The following is a 15,314-nucleotide window of genomic DNA, read 5'->3' as shown; positions in this document are numbered from 1 at the left end:
ATCCTGCCTCACATCCCCAAGGGATGGCTGATGGACCCAGTATAGAGGTGCCAGCGCCACACTGACAACCCAGGCCTGGCAGTGAGTCTCTGACCAGTTTGAGCTTTAATAGGAAAGAAGGGAAATTCACAATGAAATCAAAGAAAATCCCTAAACAAGAGCTGTTTTCCTGCAGTGCTGGACAGTGAGGGGTGACCTCTCTGGACAGGGCCATCCATTTCTTGGGGACAGGGACCTGGGACACTGCCACACACGTGTCCCCAGGGATGTGGCAGGGCCAGGGCATCCTCATGGCATCGTCCCCAGGGCGCTGCTGCCGACATCATCGTAGTCCGTGTGTGCCGGGGGCTGCTCCGAGGGGTCCCTGGTTTCTCCTGGGGGACTTGGAGGGGGGCAGATCCCACCTTGGGGACAGCACAGAAAGCTGCCTGAGGGGGCAGGCACCTCTGTGTCCCCCCTGACAGACCCCAACCGAGGTCTGACCACAGCACCCACGGATCTGCTGCTGGGACCTTGACCACCCCCACAGCCAAAGCCTGCCAGGGAGTGGCCCTGCAGAGGGGAGAGGGCAGCTGTGAGCCCTCTCACCTGTGGGGAGGACACAGATCCACCTGTGCTGTGCCACTCCCTGGGAGATGTCCCCGGAGATGGCAGCGGGGGCCTCCTGCGGCACATCCAGGACATCATCGTAGCCGTCCGGGGTTCCTTGCTCGGGCCGGGCAGGGGGATCTGGGACAGGCACGGGGCTCCATGGCAGTGACCAGCAGCCCTGGCAGGGCTCTGGCTGTGCCATCCCCTACGGCCTTGGCCCTGGGCATGTGCTGGAGGCCCTCGGCTCCCACAGGGAAAGGCGACACGGGCAAGGGCAGGACTTGTCCCCTCAGCTCCCCAGCCCAGCTGTGTCCTCTGTCCTCCCGCTCCCCGCTGGCTTCTGCCCTCTGGCCCTACCTGGGGCTGCCTCCGTGTCACTCCCCTCCACGCTGTCCCCACTGTAATAGGGCAGCTTCTTGAGCGATCCCTCCAGCAGGGAACCTGCAGAGCACAAACAGGGACTTGGGGGTGGCTTCAAGCAGCACCACGGGTGACAGAACCTCACACTGCACAGCGGGGCTGTCCTGGCACCCAGGGGCCGCCCACAGCCCACAGGGAGGAGCCACAGCAGGGCCAGCAGGATCGGGAGCTGCCGTGGGGCTGTCAGGCAGAGCCTTCACTCCAGACACAGCTGGGGCACAAGGGCTGCACCCACCTGGGCGACTGGGCACCTCCTGGTACTCGGGCATCGCCGTGTAGTCCAGCTCCGCGTAGACAGCATTGGAGATGGCATCTGCACCTCTGCCAGGGCCTGGAACGAGAGGCTGCACTTACCCGGGGCCAAGGGCACCGGGATCACCCCTGCCCACCTTGTGAGCTGTGCCACAGGGTAGGAGCCCGAAACTGGGTCTGTCCCAGCCCCCACCCACCGGTACCCACCTTGGCACCGGGCACGGCACAGCAGCAGGGCCAGGGCACCCAGGGACAGGCACAGCAGCGTCCCCAGCACCACACACAGGACAACTGGCACAGGAACACTCCCCACAGGCACTGCCACGGTGGTTCTGCTGGGAGGGACTTTGGGGACACACTCAGGCAGTGAGGGGAGGGGATCCCGGCCAGCCTGGCACGGGGGGTGCAGGACCGTGCAGTGCTACCTGTGCTGGTGGCAGCCTCCGTATTCGGGGTAGTGTCTGTCTCAGTGGTGCCATCACTGTCCTCCTCACAGTTCACGTGGGCGTCCCCGGCAGGGCCGCAGCTCTGCAGGTGCCAGGGAGCCGAGGGGCACCCCCAGAGCGAGCGCGCCCCGTCCTCGCAGCGCACCCAGGCCAGCCAGGCACGGGACGGCTGCTGGGCGGTGACGTTCGACAGCCAGCCCCGGAGCCCGCAGCCCAGCCGGCGGCAGACGATGTCGGCGGTGACGGGGCTGGTGCCGTTGGCGCACACGCGGCCCCAGGTGCCGTTGTGGGAAACCTCCAGGAAGCCGCGGCAGCGCCCGCGCTCGCCTGCCAGCCGCACCGAGAGCTGCTCTGCAAGGGGTGCAGGGGGGGTCACGGCACGGCCCCGAACCCCACGGAGCTCCTGCTGGGCTCCGCTGGGAGCGCCCGGCACTGACCTGAGCACACGGCCCCTGCCCCGCCGCCGCGCCCGCACTCGTGCCATTCCCTGTGCCCGCATTCCCAGAGAGACTCCTCGGTCCCGGAGCAGTCGGGGATGTACGGCCACGGCGACCCTGCACCCGGACCGAAGCGCGCCGAGCTCGCTGCCTCCAGCGCCGTGCCACAGCCCAGCTCACGGCAGACAACGGCAGCGTCCCGCAGGTCCCAGCCTTCCTGGCAGACCGTGCTCCAGGTGCCGCCCGAATAGACCTCCACGCGCCCGGCGCAGGGCCCAGAGCTCCCCACCAGCCTCACCCGCCGGCTGCCTGTGGGCACGGAACGACCGGGTGGGGCTGGGCTGTCTCGGGGCACCGGCACCTCGGGCCCTTCTCGGGACACCCACCTGAGCAGACGATGGCCGCCCCGTGAGGGATGTGAGCTGGTGCAGTGGTCATAAATTCATTATAAATCCCAAAGGGAAAGGATTGCTTTTCAGGGAGATCGGTGGTCATCCCCTCGATGGTTTCGATCACCTTTTCCATGATGGCCTCCTCTTCCGAGCTGAGGTCCTTCAGGTAGGTTTTACCAGGGATACCATCACCCTTGTCCAGTCCGCCACAGTCCACCTCCCGGCACACATTGCTGAAATTCTGTACAATCAAAAGCTCTCCCGGCACTCGGCGCCAGCCCTTGGTGTCAATGGCCACCTCCAGCCACCCATTGCACCGTGTCTCTCCCTCCACCAGCCGCAGGGGCTCGACAGTGTCTGTAAAACGGCCAGACTCAGACCCTCATCCCAAAACATCCCTGCACCTTCTGATGCGAATTCTTCGGAGGGTCCCCAAAGCCCTCAAGGCTCCTCCCGCGGGTGCCGTACACACCTGAGCAGTTGACGGCGGCGGCGTTTCCAGGGGCACAGGGCGGCTTCCCCAGCACGACCACGGGGCACTCGCCCGGGTGCCGCTCGCTCCCGCTGCAGCCGAAGGCGTCCGGCCACAGCGGCCCCTCCCCGCTGCCCAAGGAGCCTCCCGGGGGCACGCTGAGGGCGCGGCCGCAGCCCAGGTGGCGGCACAGCACGTGGGCATCGGGCAGGTCCCACTCGGCAGCGCAGAGCGACCCCCACGTCCCCCTCACTGCCGCCTCCACCCGCCCGGCACACCGCGAGCTGCTGTTCCCCAGCCGGAAGCCCGTGTAGGCTGTGGCAGGAAGGGCGTTCAGGAGGGGAATTGTGCGGGGAGCCCAACAGCCCGCGCTGTCCCCGGCACTTACGGGAGCAGATGACGCTGGCAGGGCCGCTGCAGCCCGGGCTGCGGGGCGGACGCCGGGCGCAGGCGCTGAGGAGGGGCTCCGTGCCACTGCACTGGAACCCCCCGTCCCAGAGCGATCCCGATCCCGCCGCCAATCGGCCACTGCCGGGCACGGCCAGCGCCGCCCCACAGCCCAGCTCCCTGCACACCACCTGGGCCGCCTTCATGTCCACCTGATCCTCGCAGACACCCACCCAGGCCCGGCCCTGCCGCACGTCCAGATGCCCGCCGCAGGCTCCATCTGCTCCGACCAGCCGGGAAAAGCCTGCGGGAGCAGCACGGGGTCAGTGCCAAGCGATGTGCATGAATGGCCACGGCACCCCAGTCCAGCTCCTACCTTGGCAGACAACGGCAGTGTCAAAGTCATGGATGCTGCTGTTATAGGGTCCCCAGCCACGGATCTCGCACTCCCAGAGCGTGGACTCGTCCCCATCGCAGTCCACCAAATTTATATTGAGGGGCACGTCCCCTGCACCAGAGTGCTCACGTGCAAAGTAGGCGCGGGAAGCCGAGCCACAGCCCAGCTGCTGGCAAACCACCTCGGCGTCCTTCATGTCCCAGCTGTCGTCTCCCACCGAGCCCCAGCGTCCCTGCAGCTTCACCTCCACCCTCCCGGCACAGGGACTGCCACCGCCTGCCAGCCTCAGCTCCACGGCACCTGTACCAGGGCACCGGCACGGCTCAGCCCTGCCCGGGATGCTCCAGCACAAGGTGGCTGTCCCAGAATTCGCCAGCGTGTCCCCTCACCTGTGCAGGTCACTCCCACATCCCGATCGTGGCCGCAGTAGTGCCGTCCCCATCCAAAGTTCCGACACTCCTCCAGGGCATCCTCGGTGCCATTACAGAAGTGGGGCTGCAGCCAGATCGGCCCGGTGCCCTGCCCAAATGGGGCGTACACGGACGCCTTGGCCACCCGGCCGCAGCCCAGCTGCCGGCACACCACTTCGGCCCAACGAGCTTCCCGGTCGAAGTCGAAGACGCACACGGAGCCCCACTCGCCGCCGTGCTTCAGCTCCACGCGCCCGGCACAGCGCCCGCCGCCGCCCACCAGACGCAGCTCCCCGGAGCCTGCGGCACGGAGCCTGCTGAGCCGGGCCCGGCACCGCCGCGGGCCGCGCTCCCGGCCGCCCGCCACTCACCCGCACACAGCCGCACGCACAGGAGCAGCCCCAGCGCCGCCGCCGGCCCCATGCCACCGGCCCCGAGCGCCCGGGCCGCCTCTCACTCCACCCGAGCCCCGGCGGGCGGCGGCGCCGGGGCTGCCTTTATCGGCCGCCTCATCTCGGGCTGCGGGGACACGGCCTCCAATAACCTGCTCCGTGCCCAAATATGAGCCTCGCCTGCGCTTCTGGCGTCACACACCTCGCCACACAGGGCCGGGGCCCGGATGCCACCGGGGGGAGGCAGCCCCCCCAACGGCACCTGGGCTGCGGGGGCCCCTTCTTTTATCACTCGTGGCTACAGCTCCGCCGCTGCAGCCTGCCAACAGCCACGCTGATAGGGACGGGCTTCACCCCACATCCCAGCCGGGGCGCCCGCGGCGAGGTCGGGCAGGTGCAGAGCTCAAAGCGCCCATCCTTGGGGCGCTCCCCTCCCCCGCGGGGGGTGGCAGCAGCCCCCGGCTCCCCGCGGCGCTGCCAGGTGCCGGCTCCCCGGTCCCTCGCGGCGGCGCTGGCACATGGCGCTGCCGCCGCGGCTGTGGCCCCGCGCTCGCCTCGCCGCCGGGGCAGGAAGGAGGCGCTGACCCCCCGCCGGCTCCCGGCGTCGCCATCGACCGCACGCGGCTCCCGACACCTGCGCTGCCGCCGAGAACGCCGCGCCTCCGCGCCGCCCCTGCCCCGCCGCTCCGGGCCCCTGCGGCTCGGCGGCCGCGCACTTCAGGAAACTTCCCGGCCTCACCCTTCACCGCGCTCTCTCTCAGCGCACTCCCAGCGCACGAATCAATCCTCTTTCCCTCCAGCCACCCGCGCTGGCCCCGGAGCTTCCCCAAACTCGCACTCCCACATCCACACCACCCTTCCTCACCCCTTCCACCCCGCTGTGTTCCCATGCCACAGCGGCACGTCTCTCCATCCCGAAATCCGCTACTTCCTGCCGCAGGGCAGGAACCTAGGAACAGCTCCTGCTGGTGCCTCCCAGGAGAGTCCCAGGCAAAGGAACGGGGCTGTGACCCCCACATAATCCAAGCACAAGAATCCACCCTTAAGTCTCTCTTTCCCCGTGCTGCTCGCCTCCTGCTGTCTCTCTCAGGGTCCCTCACCTGGCCGGGGCCACGGTTTCCCCGCTCCTTTGTTATGCAAGGATCGGCACTTGCCGCCCTCTTGTCCCCGGGGCTCCCACTCGGAGCAAACGAAAGCAGCTGGAACTGCAGCAGCGGATGGGCGGCTGGCTGCTGCCCCGGCCACAGGGGACAGGAGCTCTGCGAGTCCACGCGTTCCTCCGGGGGCCCTCGCTGGGCCCGGAGGGTCTTTCCGGGCGGTTCTCATCGGGTATTGCCGCCTCAGCAGCCCCGGCCGCCGCGAGGACCTGACCCAGCGCTCCGCCCTTCCCACCTGGAGCGGCTCAGCGAGCAGAGGCCAAAGCGCTCCTTCCCTGTTCCCCTCGGTGCCACAGGCCGGGGAGCTGCCGCCTGTCGGGCGCCTGCTGCCCGGGCCTGGCCGCGCAGCTGCTGCAGGGGCCCCGTCTCGCCTGCCTGGACCTGAGTGACAACGAGCTGGGAGCCCAGGGCGTCCTGCAGCTCTGCCAGCAGCTCCGGCATCCCTCCTGCCCGCTGCGGAGCCTGGGCTGAGGGCCCTGCCACGGCCCCTTCCATGGCCGGCCTGGCCGGGATGGGGAGCAGAGGCTGCGGGACGGGCAGGGCCGCACAGGGGACGGGGGCCTTCAGCGCCTCCCTCCCCACCAGCTCTGACACCTTCTCCTCTTCTCCTGCTTCCTCCGTGCCCAGGCTGAGCACGGACGGCTTCAGCCAGGCCCTGCTGCAGGAACTGGACGCCCTCCGGGCACTGCAGCCCGCCCTGAAGATCGGCAGCCTCCTGGAGCACGATGTGCCGCAGGCAGGGGCCATGGCCCGGCTGCCCTGCCGCCGCGGGCTCCTGCCGGGGGGCAGCAAGGCACTGCCCTCCTTCAGGAGACCTGCCCTCCTTTAGGAAAAGGTCCAGAGCCATTCCCAGCCCAGCTCTCAGGGCTGCCAGCGGCTCTGAGCCTGCCTTACCCGTGGGGCGCACACAGGAGATCCTGCTGCATCTGCGGGGAGGGGTCCGGGCCCTGCCATCTCCCTTCTCCCCTCAGAGCTGCTGGGAACAGCTTTGTGCATTTGCCAGTGCCAAATAAAGACCCTGCAGACAATCCCAGCAATCTCCCTGTGCTCTTCTGCTGATCCCACCAGTCCCAGGGATGTGTCTGTGGTTCCAGATCCTGCCCCACATCCCCAAGGGATGGCTGATGGACCCAGTATAGAGGTGCCAGCGCCACACTGACAACCCAGGCCTGGCAGTGAGTCTCTGACCAGTTTGAGTTTTAATAGGAAAGAAGGGAAATTCACAATGAAATCAAAGAAAATCCTTAAACATGAAATGTTTTCCTGCAGTGCTGGACAGGGAGGGGTGACCTCTCTGGTCAGGGCCATCCATTTCTTGGGGACAGGGACCTGGGACACTGCCACACACGTGTCCCCAGGGCTGTGGCAGGGCCAGGGCATCCTCATGGCATCGTCCCCAGGGCGCTGCTGCCGACATCATCGTAGTCCATGTGTGCCGGGGGCTGCTCCGAGGGGTCCCTGGTTGCTCCTGGGGGACTTGGAGGGGGGCAGAACCCACCTTGGGGACAGCACAGAAAGATGCCTGAGGGTGCAGGCAGCTCTGTGTCCCCCCTGACAGACCCCAACCGAGGTCTGACCACAGCACCCACGGATCTGCTGCTGGGATCTTGACCACCCCCACAGCCAAAGCCTGCCAGGGAGTGGCCCTGCAGAGGGGACAGGGCAGCTGTGAGCCCTCTCACCTGTGGGGAGGACACAGATCCACCTGTGCTGTGCCACTCCCTGGGAAATGTCCCCGGAGATGGCAGCGGGGGCCTCCTGCGGCACATCCAGGACATCGTCGTAGCCGTCCGGGGTTCCTTGCTCGGGCCGGGCAGGGGGATCTGGGACAGGCACGGGGCTCCATGGCAGTGACCAGCGGCCCTGGCAGGGCTCTGGCTGTGCCATCCCCTACGGCCTTGGCCCTGGGCACGTGCTGGAGGCCCTCGGCTCCCGCAGGGAAAGGCGACGCTTCTTCGCCGCACACGGGCAAGGGCAGGACTTGTCCCCTCAGCTCCCCAGCCCAGCTGTGTCCTCTGTCCTCCCGCTCCCCGCTGGCTTCGGCCCTCTGGCCCTACCTGGGGCTGCCTCCGTGTCACTCCCCTCCACGCTGTCCCCGCTGTAATAGGGCAGCTTCTTGAGCGATACCTCCAGCAGGGAACCTGCAGAGCACAAACAGGGACTTGGGGGTGGCTTCAAGCAGCACCACGGGTGACAGAACCTCACACTGCAGAGCGGGGCTGTCCTGGCACCCAGGGGCCGCCCACAGCCCACAGGGAGGAGCCACAGCCGGGCCAGCGGGAGCCGGAGCTGCCGTGGGGCTGTCAGGCAGAGCCTTCACTCCAGACACAGCTGGGGCACAAGGGCTGCACCCACCTGGGCGACTGGGCACCTCCTGGTACTCGGGCATCGCCGTGTAGTCCAGCTCCTCGTAGACAGCGTTGGAGATGGCATCTGCACCTCTGCCAGGGCCTGGAACGAGAGGCTGCACTTACCCGGGGCCAAGGGCACCGGGATCACCCCTGCCCACCCTGTGAGCTGTGCCACAGGGTAGGAGCCCGAAACTGGGTCTGTCCCAGCCCTCACCCACCGGTACCCACCTTGGCACCGGGCACGGCACAGCAGCAGGGCCAGGGCACCCAGGGACAGGCACAGCAGCGTCCCCAGCACCACACACAGGACAACTGGCACAGGAACACTCCCCACAGGCACTGCCACGGTGGTTCTGCTGGGAGGGACTTTGGGGACACATTCAGGCAGTGAGGGGAGGGGATCCCGGCCAGCCTGGCGTGGGGGGTGCAGGAACAGGCAGTGCTACCTGTGCTGGTGGCAGCCTCCGTATTTGGGGTAGTGTCTGTCTCAGTGGTGCCATCACTGTCCTCCTCACAGTTCACGTGGGCGTCCCCGGCAGGGCCGCAGCTCTGCAGGTGCCAGGGAGCCGAGGGGCACCCCCAGAGCGAGCGGGCCCCGTCCTCGCAGCGCACCCAGGCCAGCCAGGCACGGGACGGCTGCCGGGCGGTGACGTTCGACAGCCAGCCCCGCAGCCCGCAGCCCAGCCGGCGGCAGACGATGTCGGCGGTGACGGGGCTGGTGCCGTTGGCGCACACGCGGCCCCAGGTGCCGTTGTGGGAAACCTCCAGGAAGCCGCGGCAGCGCCCGCGCTCGCCTGCCAGCCGCACCGAGAGCTGCTCTGCAAGGGGTGCAGGGGGGTCACGGCACGGCCCCGAACCCCCCGGAGCTCCTGCTGGGCTCCGCTGGGAGCGCCCGGCACTGACCTGAGCACACGGCCCCTGCCCCGCCGCCGCGCCCGCACTCGCGCCGTTCCCTGTGCCCGCATTCCCAGAGAGACTCCTCGGTCCCGGAGCAGTCGGGGATGTACGGCCACGGCGACCCTGCACCCGGACCGAAGCGCGCCGAGCTCGCTGCCTCCAGCGCCGTGCCACAGCCCAGCTCACGGCAGACAACGGCAGCGTCCCGCAGGTCCCAGCCTTCCTGGCAGACCGTGCTCCAGGTGCTGCCCGAATAGACCTCCACGCGCCCGGCGCAGTGCCCAGAGCTCCCCACCAGCCTCACCCGCCGGCTGCCTGTGGGCACGGAACGACCAGGTGGGGCTGGGCTGTCTCGGGGCACCGGCACCTCGGGCCCTTCTCAGGACACCCACCTGAGCAGACGATGGCTGCCCCGTGAGGGATATGAGCTGGTGCACTTCTCACATAATCGCTATCAAAGTAAGAGGTGGCCTTTATGGGCAGATCGGTGGTCATCCCCTCGATGGTTTTGATCACCTTTTTCATGATGGCCTTCTCCTCCGAGCTGAGGTCCTTCAGATAGGTTGTACCATTGATACCATCACCCTTGTCCAGTCCGCCACAGTCCAGCTTCCGGCACACATTGCTGAAATTCTGTACAATCAAAAGCTCTCCCGGCACTCGGCGCCAGCCCTTGGTGTCAATGGCCACCTCCAGCCACCCATTGCACCGTGTCTCTCCCTCCACCAGCCGCAGGGACTCGACAGTGTCTGTAAAACGGCCAGACTCAGACCCTCATCCCAAAACATCCCTGCACCTTCTGATGCGAATTCTTCGGAGGGTCCCCAAAGCCCTCAAGGCTCCTCCCGCGGGTGCCGTACACACCTGAGCAGTTGACGGCGGCGGCGTTTCCAGGGGCACAGGGCGGCTTCCCCAGCACGACCACGGGGCACTCGCCCGGGTGCCGCTCGCTCCCGCTGCAGCCGAAGGCGTCCGGCCACAGCGGCCCCTCCCCGCTGCCCAAGGAGCCTCCCGGGGGCACGCTGAGGGCGCGGCCGCAGCCCAGGTGGCGGCACAGCACGTGGGCATCGGGCAGGTCCCACTCGGCAGCGCAGAGCGACCCCCACGTCCCCCTCACTGCCGCCTCCACCCGCCCGGCACACCGCGAGCTGCTGTTCCCCAGCCGGAAGCCCGTGTAGGCTGTGGCAGGAAGGGCATTCAGGAGGGGAATTGTGCGGGGAGCCCAACAGCCCGCGCTGTCCCCGGCACTTACGGGAGCAGATGACGCTGGCAGGGCCGCTGCAGCCCGGGCTGCGGGGCGGACGCCGGGCGCAGGCGCTGAGGAGGGGCTCCGTGCCACTGCACTGGAACCCCCCGTCCCAGAGCGATCCCGATCCCGCCGCAAATCGGCCACTGCCGGGCACGGCCAGCGCCGCCCCACAGCCCAGCTCCCTGCACACCACCTGGGCCGCCTTCATGTCCACCTGATCCTCGCAGACACCCACCCAGGCCCGGCCCTGCCGCACCTCCAGATGCCCGCTGCAGGCTCCATCTGCTCCGACCAGCCGGGAAAAGCCTGCGGGAGCAGCACGGGGTCAGTGCCAAGACATGTGCATGAACGGCCACGGCACCCCAGTCCAGCTCCTACCTTGGCAGACAACGGCAGTGTCAAAGTCATGGATGCTGCTGTTATAGGGTCCCCAGCCGCCGATCCAGCAGTCCCAGAGCGTGGCCTCGTTCCCTTTGCAGTACACCATGGCCAGGCTGACGAGCCCGTCCCCTGCGCCAAAGTGCTCGCGTGCAAAGTAGGCGCGGGAAGCCGAGCCACAGCCCAGCTGCTGGCAAACCACCTTGGCCGGCTCCATGTCCCAGCTGTCGTCTCCCACCGAGCCCCAGCGTCCCTGCAGCTTCACCTCCACCCTCCCGGCACAGGGACTGCCACCGCCTGCCAGCCTCAGCTCCACGGCACCTGTACCAGGGCACCGGCACGGCTCAGCCCTGCCCGGGATGCTCCAGCACAAGGTGGCTGTCCCAGCATGGCCAGCGTGTCCCCTCACCTGTGCAGGTCACTCCCACATCCCGATCGTGGCCGCAGTAGTGCCGTCCCCATCCAAAATGCGGACAATCCTCCAGGGCATCCTCGGTGCCAAGGCAGTAGAAGAGCTGCAGCCAGATCGGCCCGGTGCCCTGCCCAAATGGGGCGTACGCGGACGCCTTGGCCACCCGGCCGCAGCCCAGCTGCCGGCACACCACTTCGGCCCAACGAGCTCCCCGGTCGAAGTCGAAGACGCACACGGAGCCCCACTCGCCGCCGTGCTTCAGCTCCACGCGCCCGGCACAGCGCCCGCCGCCGCCCACCAGACGCAGCTCCCCGGAGCCTGCGGCACGGAGCCTGCTGAGCCGGGCCCGGCACCGCCGCGGGCCGCGCTCCCGGCCGCCCGCCACTCACCCGCACACAGCCGCACGCACAGGAGCAGCCCCAGCGCCGCCGCCGGCCCCATGCCACCGGCCCCGAGCGCCCGGGCCGCCTCTCACTCCACCCGAGCCCAGGCGGGCGGCGGCGCCGGGGCTGCCTTTATCGGCCGCCTCATCTCGGGCTGCGGGGACACGGCCTCCAATAACCTGCTCCGTGCCCAAATATGAGCCTCGCCTGCGCTTCTGGCGTCACACACCTCGCCACACAGGGCCGGGGCCCGGATGCCACCGGGGGGAGGCAGCCCCCCCAACGGCACCTGGGCTGCGGGGGCCCCTTCTTTTATCACTCGTGGCTACAGCTCCGCCGCTGCAGCCTGCCGACAGCCACGCTGATAGGGACGGGCTTCACCCCACATCCCAGCCGGGGCGCCCGCGGCGAGGTCGGGCAGGTGCAGAGCTCAAAGCGCCCATCCTTGGGGCGCTCCCCTCCCCCGCGGGGGGTGGCAGCAGCCCCCGGCTCCCCGCGGCGCTGCCAGGTGCCGGCTCCCCGGTCCCTCGCGGCGGCGCTGGCACATGGCGCTGCCGCCGCGGCTGTGGCCCCGCGCTCGCCTCGCCGCCGGGGCAGGAAGGAGGCGCTGACCCCCCGCCGGCTCCCGGCGTCGCCATCGACCGCACGCGGCTCCCGACACCTGCGCTGCCGCCGAGAACGCCGCGCCTCCGCGCCGCCCCTGCCCCGCGGTGAAGCCACAGTAGAGGGGAACAGAGCCCGCTTGATTTCTGGGGGACCCACATGCGTAAGCCGGGACCAAGCACCATCGAAAGACAAGGGGTGCAAGAGGGGGAGTAGGAGCTTCCTTGAGGTGTTGGCTTTGTATGAGGGGCTGAGCCGCCCTGCAGCAGTGCTGAGCAGTGATAGCGGCTGCAGAACAGCTGCCTACCGGGTCACGCGCTGCAGCAGCGCAGTCACCTCCATGAGCCATAAGCCTTTCTGTGGGACTGGGGACCTGATTCCTGCCAGTGTCCTCCTGTCACCGCAGGATGGCTTGTGGGCTGAACCCTGTCCAGCCCTGAGGTTTCCCTCGGAACGGTGTCGCACGGCCTTGCCGTGTCTGCCCGCACCTCCCCGGCCGGGACTGACCGGAGGAGAGGATCCGGTTCTCCGCTCTCCCCGCGGCGGGCGGGGACCCTCACAATGGGTCCCGGTGACATTAACAACCTCCGGTCCTACACCGCAGCCTTTCCATGGAGGTGAGAGAATGTCACAGGAAGTTTTCATTCCGGAATGCCTCCCGCGTCTCCTTGATTAGCACTTGAAAAGCGGGAGAGGGCGGGGAGAGAGGGGAAACCAGGCGAACAACGGGGGAACGGGGTGCGTGACCGCCTCCTCTGCCCACGCCCCCCTGTCATGACCACGCCTCTTCCCGCAGGGCCACCTCCGGGCCGGCAGGGGGCGCCCCGCCCAGCCACGACCGCCCGGAAAGCGCCGAGCGGCGGCGGAGGCGGCCGAGTCAGGGCTGGCGGCGCGGGCGGAGCGGGCGCGATGGCGCAGCAAGTCGAGCAGCTGCGGGCGGACGGCGTGGACAAGGAGGTGCTGCGGGAGGGCACCGGGCCGCTGCCAGACTTCCGCGACGGCACCAAGGTCAGGTCTGCGGGGGGACGGGCGGGGTGGGGGGATGTGGGAAGCGGAACGCGGCGGGGGAGGCGCGCATGCGCCACCCCCCCCCCCCGCGCGTCGCCATGGTGACGCCGCGGGCTCCTCCTGCTCGTTCAGGCCACTTTCCACTACCGGACGCTGCGGTGCGGCGATGAGGAGACCCCAGTGGACGATAGCAGGGCGCGGGGGAAGCCCATGGAGCTCATCGCCGGGAAGAAGTTCAAGCTGCCGGTGTGGGAAGCGGCGCTGCGAACTATGCGGCCCGGCGAGCGAGCGCGCTTCCGCTGCGACGCTAAGGTGGGCGGGACGAGCACCTGCCGGGGGCGTGGTTTATGCCCAGGGGGCGTGGCCCGTGTGGGTGGGCGGTCACTTCGCTGTGGGCGTGGCTTGCGGGCGCCCCGGAGCGCTCCAGCCGCGGCGTGCGAGGCTGGAGCATCTTGGTATTTTCTCCTCCGCCCTCAAATTCCGGCTCCCTTCCTTCCCGCAGCACGTGGTGCTTTACCCGCTAGTGTCCAAGAGCCTGCGGAACATAGCAGCAGGGAAGGACCCGCTGGAGGGGCAGCGGCACTGCTGCAGCATCGCCCAGATGCACGAGCACTACTCCTTGGGGTACCCCGACCTTGACGAGCTCCAGAAGAACCCCCAGCCGCTCATCTTCGACATCGAGGTGCTGAAGGTGAGGTGCCAGCATGGGGAGCTCGGGCATGGAAGTGTCCAAAGAACACACAGCTGTGGCACGTGGGATGTGGTTTAGTAGTGGCCTTGGCAGTGCAGGACTCGATGATCCTGGAGGTCTTTTCCAGCCTAAACAATTACATGATCCTCTTCTCTGATTCCATGATGGGGTGCTGGCAGGTGGAGCCACCCGGCTCCTACCAGCAGGACCCATGGGCCATGACAGATGAGGAGAAGCTCCAGGCTGTGCCCCAGATCCACAAGGAAGGCAACGAGCTGTACCGGCAGGGCAAGGTGCCCGAGGCGGCTGCCAAATACTACGATGCCATCGCCTGTCTCAAGAACCTGCAGATGAAGGTGGGTCTGGCTGGATGCACACAGGCATCCCCAGGAATGCAGGGCTTGAGAGCTGCCCCTCACTCTCCTTGCTCTGTATACCACAGGAGCAGCCGGGCTCTCCGGACTGGATCGAGCTTGACCAGAAGATCACACCCCTGCTCTTAAACTACTGCCAGTGCAAGCTGCAGTGCGAGGAGTACTATGAGGTGCTGGACCACTGCTCCTCCATCCTCAACAAGTACGAGGGTAAGGAGCCACGAGCCCTCCCAGGTGGCTGTGGCAGGCACCAGGAGAGCCCCATGCTCTGCTGACTCTGGCTCTCTCCCCACAGACAATGTCAAGGCCTACTTCAAGCGGGGCAAGGCCCATGCGGCCGTGTGGAACGTGGCTGAGGCGCAGGCTGACTTCGCCAAAGTTCTGGCGCTCGACCCCTCGCTGCGCCCCGTGGTCTCCAAGGAGCTGCGGAGCCTGGAAGCACGGCTGCGGGAGAAGGACGCCGAAGACAAGATCCGCTTCAAGGGCATCTTCTCCCAGTAGAGTCCGCGGGCGCGAGGGAGAGCCCAGCGCTCTCAGGACAGGTTCTTTTAGATATTCCACATGTGGAATGGTCATGGATGTTTATTAATGTTTAATACAAATTTTACTTATTTGAAGTCAGTGGAAATGGCCCCGGAGCTTGCCACGGCCCGGGGACACAGCCAGGCACTTAAGTGGCAGCATAAAGCATCACAGCACACGGCTGAAGCTCTTTGCTGGGCTCTAGACTCCGCTCATCGTCATGCCAGGGATGCGTGGATGACAAGAGCCCACTGCTCCCTGCCAACTTTTACCACTTATTTGATGTTTTTATACTTTATGATGGCCATGGAGGAGCAGCACCGAGCCTCAGCCCCAGCTCCAACCTGTTCATGCCTGTTCTCCTCCGTGCCACACCACTGTCACTTCTCCAGGCTGCTGCTATCATCTCAAACCAGTGTCTCCTCTTGTCATGTCAGTGTCAGGAATATTTTATATAGAATAACAGCTTGTTCCTGCTATCTCTATAAACCTCTGGTCATGCTCTGCCAAGATAAACTCAAGTAAAACCAGTCACACCCCCTGGTCACTGCAAAAATTTACTGCTAGAGGTAAATGAGGGGAACCAAGTCAGAGGGGGGGAGGGTATTGGCATCGGCACAGCCAACAGATGCCAGGCTCTTTTTCCTGTCCTAAACTGCTGGTGACCCAACTGCTGTGCCCCACAGCCATCTC

The 15,314-nt window shown here is 67.2% G+C and overlaps 3 protein-coding genes across 3 annotated transcripts; 1 reads left to right on the top strand and 2 right to left on the bottom strand.

Moving 5' to 3' along the window:
- Window positions 1-19: 19 nt before the first annotated feature.
- Window positions 20-4,627, bottom strand: LOC120754244 (deleted in malignant brain tumors 1 protein-like). Its single transcript, XM_058421063.1, has 13 exons — window positions 4,576-4,627; window positions 4,184-4,504; window positions 3,774-4,094; window positions 3,399-3,701; window positions 3,011-3,325; window positions 2,533-2,895; window positions 2,147-2,455; window positions 1,689-2,060; window positions 1,471-1,581; window positions 1,247-1,342; window positions 949-1,032; window positions 589-729; window positions 20-404 (listed from the first exon to the last, which is right to left on the bottom strand). Exons 1-13 carry the CDS (start codon window positions 4,625-4,627, stop codon window positions 289-291), a joined length of 2,904 nt encoding a protein of 967 aa, XP_058277046.1. The 3' UTR covers window positions 20-288.
- A 2,375-nt stretch (window positions 4,628-7,002) lies between these two features.
- On the bottom strand, window positions 7,003-11,481 carry LOC120754243 (scavenger receptor cysteine-rich type 1 protein M130-like). The gene is made up of 13 exons (XM_058421062.1): window positions 11,430-11,481; window positions 11,038-11,358; window positions 10,629-10,949; window positions 10,254-10,556; window positions 9,866-10,180; window positions 9,394-9,750; window positions 9,008-9,316; window positions 8,551-8,922; window positions 8,333-8,443; window positions 8,109-8,204; window positions 7,811-7,894; window positions 7,436-7,576; window positions 7,003-7,251 (listed from the first exon to the last, which is right to left on the bottom strand). The coding sequence occupies exons 1-13, from the start codon at window positions 11,479-11,481 to the stop codon at window positions 7,136-7,138; spliced, it is 2,898 nt and encodes a 965-aa protein (XP_058277045.1). The 3' UTR covers window positions 7,003-7,135.
- A 1,403-nt stretch (window positions 11,482-12,884) lies between these two features.
- On the top strand, window positions 12,885-15,177 carry AIP (aryl hydrocarbon receptor interacting protein). The gene is made up of 6 exons (XM_040066438.2): window positions 12,885-13,034; window positions 13,167-13,346; window positions 13,537-13,725; window positions 13,905-14,081; window positions 14,168-14,309; window positions 14,395-15,177. Exons 1-6 carry the CDS (start codon window positions 12,936-12,938, stop codon window positions 14,598-14,600), a joined length of 993 nt encoding a protein of 330 aa, XP_039922372.1. The 5' UTR covers window positions 12,885-12,935; the 3' UTR covers window positions 14,601-15,177.
- The last annotated feature ends 137 nt before the right edge of the window (window positions 15,178-15,314 follow it).

This window comes from Hirundo rustica, chromosome 6 (assembly GCF_015227805.2).
Source record: "Hirundo rustica isolate bHirRus1 chromosome 6, bHirRus1.pri.v3, whole genome shotgun sequence".
Lineage (NCBI taxonomy): Eukaryota > Metazoa > Chordata > Aves > Passeriformes > Hirundinidae > Hirundo > Hirundo rustica.
This window is presented reverse-complemented; position numbering and strand designations above follow the sequence as displayed.

What these genes read in the sequence shown, in the direction of transcription:
- AIP (XM_040066438.2), top strand. Translation starts at nt 12,936, where the DNA reads ATGGCGCAGCAAGTCGAGCAGCTGCGGGCGGACGGCGTGGACAAGGAG. An exon ending in GCTTCCGCTGCGACGCTAAG is followed by an intron (nt 13,347 to 13,536) that starts GTGGGCGGGACG and finishes TCCTTCCCGCAG; the next exon opens with CACGTGGTGCTTTACCCGCT. An exon ending in CATCCTCAACAAGTACGAGG is followed by an intron (nt 14,310 to 14,394) that starts GTAAGGAGCCAC and finishes CTCTCCCCACAG; the next exon opens with ACAATGTCAAGGCCTACTTC.
- LOC120754244 (XM_058421063.1), bottom strand. Translation starts at nt 4,627, where the DNA reads ATGGGGCCGGCGGCGGCGCTGGGGCTGCTCCTGTGCGTGCGGCTGTGT. An exon ending in GTGCGTGCGGCTGTGTGCGG is followed by an intron (nt 4,505 to 4,575) that starts GTGAGTGGCGGG and finishes TCCGTGCCGCAG; the next exon opens with GCTCCGGGGAGCTGCGTCTG. An exon ending in GGAGGTGCCCAGTCGCCCAG is followed by an intron (nt 1,033 to 1,246) that starts GTGGGTGCAGCC and finishes TGTGCTCTGCAG; the next exon opens with GTTCCCTGCTGGAGGGATCG.
- LOC120754243 (XM_058421062.1), bottom strand. Translation starts at nt 11,481, where the DNA reads ATGGGGCCGGCGGCGGCGCTGGGGCTGCTCCTGTGCGTGCGGCTGTGT. An exon ending in CACTGCCGTTGTCTGCCAAG is followed by an intron (nt 10,557 to 10,628) that starts GTAGGAGCTGGA and finishes CTGCTCCCGCAG; the next exon opens with GCTTTTCCCGGCTGGTCGGA. An exon ending in GGCAGGGGCCGTGTGCTCAG is followed by an intron (nt 8,923 to 9,007) that starts GTCAGTGCCGGG and finishes CACCCCTTGCAG; the next exon opens with AGCAGCTCTCGGTGCGGCTG.